The sequence below is a fragment of the Rhinolophus sinicus genome, linkage group LG04 (genome assembly GCF_036562045.2).
Source record: "Rhinolophus sinicus isolate RSC01 linkage group LG04, ASM3656204v1, whole genome shotgun sequence".
Lineage (NCBI taxonomy): Eukaryota > Metazoa > Chordata > Mammalia > Chiroptera > Rhinolophidae > Rhinolophus > Rhinolophus sinicus.
Genome location: NC_133754.1, coordinates 155,539,443 through 155,543,508, shown reverse-complemented (window position 1 = coordinate 155,543,508; position 4,066 = coordinate 155,539,443). Strand labels below are relative to the sequence as shown.

The window sequence follows — 4,066 nt, the reverse complement described above, 5'->3', positions numbered from 1 at the left end:
GCCGGCAGACGGTGGGGAGCGGGGGCGGGGGCGGGGAGGGGAGCAGGTCCGGACCCGCCGAATTCCCCCGTCTTAATTACGCAGCCTCCTGGCCACAGTCCTGCTTCGGAGATCTGTGGACCTACTGGTGCTCGCTCCTCCTGCCGCAGGTAAGCGCCCGCGGCCTGGACCTGGCGCTGCTGGGCCACCCTGGGAACCAGCGTGGCTGTCAGCCTTGGGGATGGAGGGTTCAGGGGTCCCAGGAGTCACCGTCCTCGGACCTGGCCTGGCTGGTATGTGCGGAGGGCAGGGAGCAGATGGCACTTCCCATGCCCAGCCCCGTGTACAGGGCCGGTGTCGCCCGGCCCCAGCGGTACTCTGAGCCCCGGGAGAGCCTGGCCCTGTCCTGGGGCAGAAATGGGATCTATGGAAGAACACTTAACTCCCTGCTTAGCCTCCCCACACAGTCTCTGTGGATAGATTAGTTGTTTTTACTCCATCATGGTGGCTATAACGTCTTAGAAGAAAGTAAAATCGCTTTTCAGAAGGATTGGTCTAATCAAATACTCATTTGTTTTCCCTTCCTAGGTTTTTGAAATATGAATCTTTCACTCTTCCTGACTGCCCTTTGCTTGGGAATTGCTTCAGCAGCTCCAAAACTTGATGGAAGTTTAGATGCACAATGGAACCAGTGGAAGGCAACACACAGGAAACTATATGGTTTGGTTGGTAACTTCTGAAACTGTCCGGAGGGACCCCTCAGAGAATGGTCCATGATGTTGGGAGTTTATAGTAAAGCAGAAAGTAGCTTCTTGAGGATGGCTCTTACCAAGGCAATAACTTCATGGTACCTATTACTGAGCACTGAGGGCATTCATCATGTGGTGTGGGCCCTGGAGAACAGCTCCCAGAAGTATAAACCTTGCCTGGCCATGGTTTCTCTTCCTGTCTGTCTGCAAATCCACTTGGTGAAGGTGAGTTGGTTTTAAATAGAAATGAAGAGGATAGGTTGTGTTTGCCTCTAGAATGAAGAAGAATGGAGGAGAGCAGTGTGGGAGAAGAATATGAAAATGATTGACCTACACAACCAGGAATACAACCAAGGGAAACAGAGCTTCACCATGGCAATGAACACCTTTGGCGACATGGTGAGTATGACACGTAAGGCTGAACTTGTCCTTCCTCTCCTCAGGACTATACCAAAATAATCTCTTGTTTTTCAACATTTTATTTCCTTTACCTTGAAGACCAGTGAAGAATTCAGGCAGGTGATGAATGGCCTGCAAAATCAGGAGCGCAAGAAAGGGAAAGTGTTCTGGGAACCTCTCTTTGCTGAGATTCCCCCATCTGTGGATTGGAGAGAGGAAGGCTACGTAACTCCTGTGAAGGATCAGGTATGACAGTATTCAACAGCTTTCTTTCCAGGAATAAAGCCATAAAGGACGTGGTGCCCTTGCTATGGTAAAATGTGGGACGATATGCAGTTTGCTATTTTTTAAAGAGTTTTCAGGCCTATTGGCTGTTGTCAAAATCTTGTTATTTGTTTTGTAGATGGAAAGCTTTTACATTTTGTTTTCAGGGTCACTGTGGTTCTTGTTGGGCTTTTAGTGCAACGGGTGCCCTTGAAGGACAGATGTTCCGGAAAACTGGCAAACTTATTTCACTGAGTGAGCAGAACCTGGTGGATTGCTCTCAGTCTCAAGGCAATAAGGGCTGCAATGGGGGCCTAATGGATAATGCCTTCCAGTATGTCAAGGAAAACAGAGGCCTGGAGTCAGAGGAATCCTATCCATATATTGGAAGGGTAAATGGACCTCCTTATCTTGTTATTCCAGCTCTGCTTTTGAAGGTTAAACACCTTAGAGAAAACAGAATACGGTATTTAGAATTCATATTTTAGATGTAGAATCTATATATGGAAATAGAGAGAACTTTCATTAAACTATATTAGCCTTGAACAGTTCTCTGTTTGGATGGTTACCATATAGCAATTCTATGTTATGTGGAGATATACATACCATTTTTTAAAATTTTACTTTCCCAGGGTTTTATACAGAATACAAATTTCTCCAGAATGAAAACTTCTTGTGGACAGGTAGACGAGAGTATCTCATTGAATACACACCAGCTAGTTTTTCCATTTCAAAACAAGCAATAGCATTTCACCTTTTGGGATGCTTTATAACAAATGTAACTTGGAAATCATTAAGCTGCAAACTGTCTTAAATTGATGTTCCCCAGGAGGTGGATGGTAGTACTCAATTCTCTTCCTCTTTACCTTTGAAAGGTTGAATCCTGCAACTACAAGCCCGAAGACTCTGTTGCCAATGACACTGGCTTTGTGGACATCCAGCAGCAGGAGAGGTCCCTTATGAAAGCCGTGGCAACTGTGGGGCCCATTTCTGCTGCTATAGATGCAAGCCATTCTAGCTTCCAGTTCTATGAAGAAGGTAAGCACTTGTGTATGTAGAAATTTAGGCAGAAAAATTGGAAAACTGCTGTGACACACAGCAAGATTGACTCTTTGGTTTGCATTAGTCAATGTAGAATTTCTGGGTGTGTGGATTTAACATAGTTGTTCATTGTGTACACGTAATATTTGTGCCTGATGTTTCCATTTGACATTACTTGAACCATATCCCCATGATTTTAAGCACTTCATAAATGTATTGAAATGGCTACATAATTTGATTGATATAGCTTAATTTACTTTTTTCCAATTGTTAGAGCTTTATGATTTCCAAAGAATTTTACTATTGTAATAAAAACTGGATCCCTTGGCTCAAATAATTTTGTGTTCTGTGCTATTTCGTAGACTGACATCTGCTGACAAAAGTAGAATGATATGGCTTCCAAGAGTGTCTTTATGCCTCTTGACAAGTTATTTACAGCAGAGATTATGCCAAATCATATTTTTGCTAGTATTAGATGAGGGACTAAATCTCTAGCCTAGATTTAAAAAAAAAAAATCCTGTTTTCAAATTTTATTTGGATTTATGTCATTTAACTGAATTGTGAGATGCCTCCATTACAGTGGTTGATACGCTGGGTTACTGTCAACATGTCACTTGGAGGTCCTCACCCCAACATTACATTTTACTTTCCCAGGAATTTATTATGATCCAGAGTGCAGCAGCCAAGAGGTGGATCACGGCATTCTGGTGGTTGGCTATGGCTTTAAGGGAGCAGAATCCGATGACAATAAATATTGGATTGTCAAGAACAGGTATAAACTGCCAAAAATACTTATATTTGAAATTGAAAATCCTTCTTGGAATCAGTATTTGGATCCAGATCCTCAACCCTTGAGCACACTTCTGAAATCCCAGAAGTCTTTATCCCACTTAGAGTGAACACAGACATCAATGTTTGATTATAACATGAAGATTCTAGCTCAGCTTTGCTGGGATATTGATATAGTTTTTGTACCACTACATTTCTAAATTTGAAAATTTTCTTATTTGTGAAACACATCTGGCCCCAGGAGTTTCCTGTTGCTCTCTTGAATTTTGCAGTTCTGTGAAAGGTTTGGGGATAGAAGTTATGTACCGGTTTAGAACTCAGCCAAAAACAAGAACTGCCTCTCCTGATTCTGAATCTATCTGGGCCTCTTGTGTACTGTTTTAAGTATCAAGTGTTATAATTAATAAAAGTGCATTTGATTCTTTGTATAAAATGAAAAACATGCTCTTCTTTCAGCTGGGGCACAGCTTGGGGTGAGAAGGGCTACGTAAAGATGGCCAAAGACCGGAACAACCACTGTGGAATTGCAACCTCGGCCAGCTATCCTATTGTGTGAGATGATGGTAATACAGAAAGACTTCACTGGGAACAGGATATCCAGAGGAGGAAATTTTATCTTCAAACTGACCACACCTTATGGCGCAGGATAAAATACTTGAATGTTGAAGATCCAAGTTGTGATTTGAATTCTGTGACATTTTACACTGGTAAAATGTTACCACTCCTTTAATTACTGCTGTAAATAGCTTTGTATGATTCACTTGCCTAATAACTTTGAAATTCCATGCTTCAAAAGGATGTAAAAAGTTTTACCTTTGAAAATAAAAATTATGCAGAGGTGGGA

The 4,066-nt window shown here is 42.3% G+C and overlaps 1 protein-coding gene across 1 annotated transcript; it reads left to right on the top strand.

Annotated features, from left to right (window-relative positions):
• Positions 1-34: 34 nt before the first annotated feature.
• On the top strand, positions 35-4,066 carry CTSL (cathepsin L). Its single transcript, XM_019732526.2, has 8 exons — positions 35-149; positions 568-704; positions 1,005-1,127; positions 1,227-1,373; positions 1,559-1,783; positions 2,267-2,429; positions 3,088-3,205; positions 3,679-4,066. Exons 2-8 carry the CDS (start codon positions 579-581, stop codon positions 3,776-3,778), a joined length of 1,002 nt encoding a protein of 333 aa, XP_019588085.1. The 5' UTR covers positions 35-149; positions 568-578; the 3' UTR covers positions 3,779-4,066.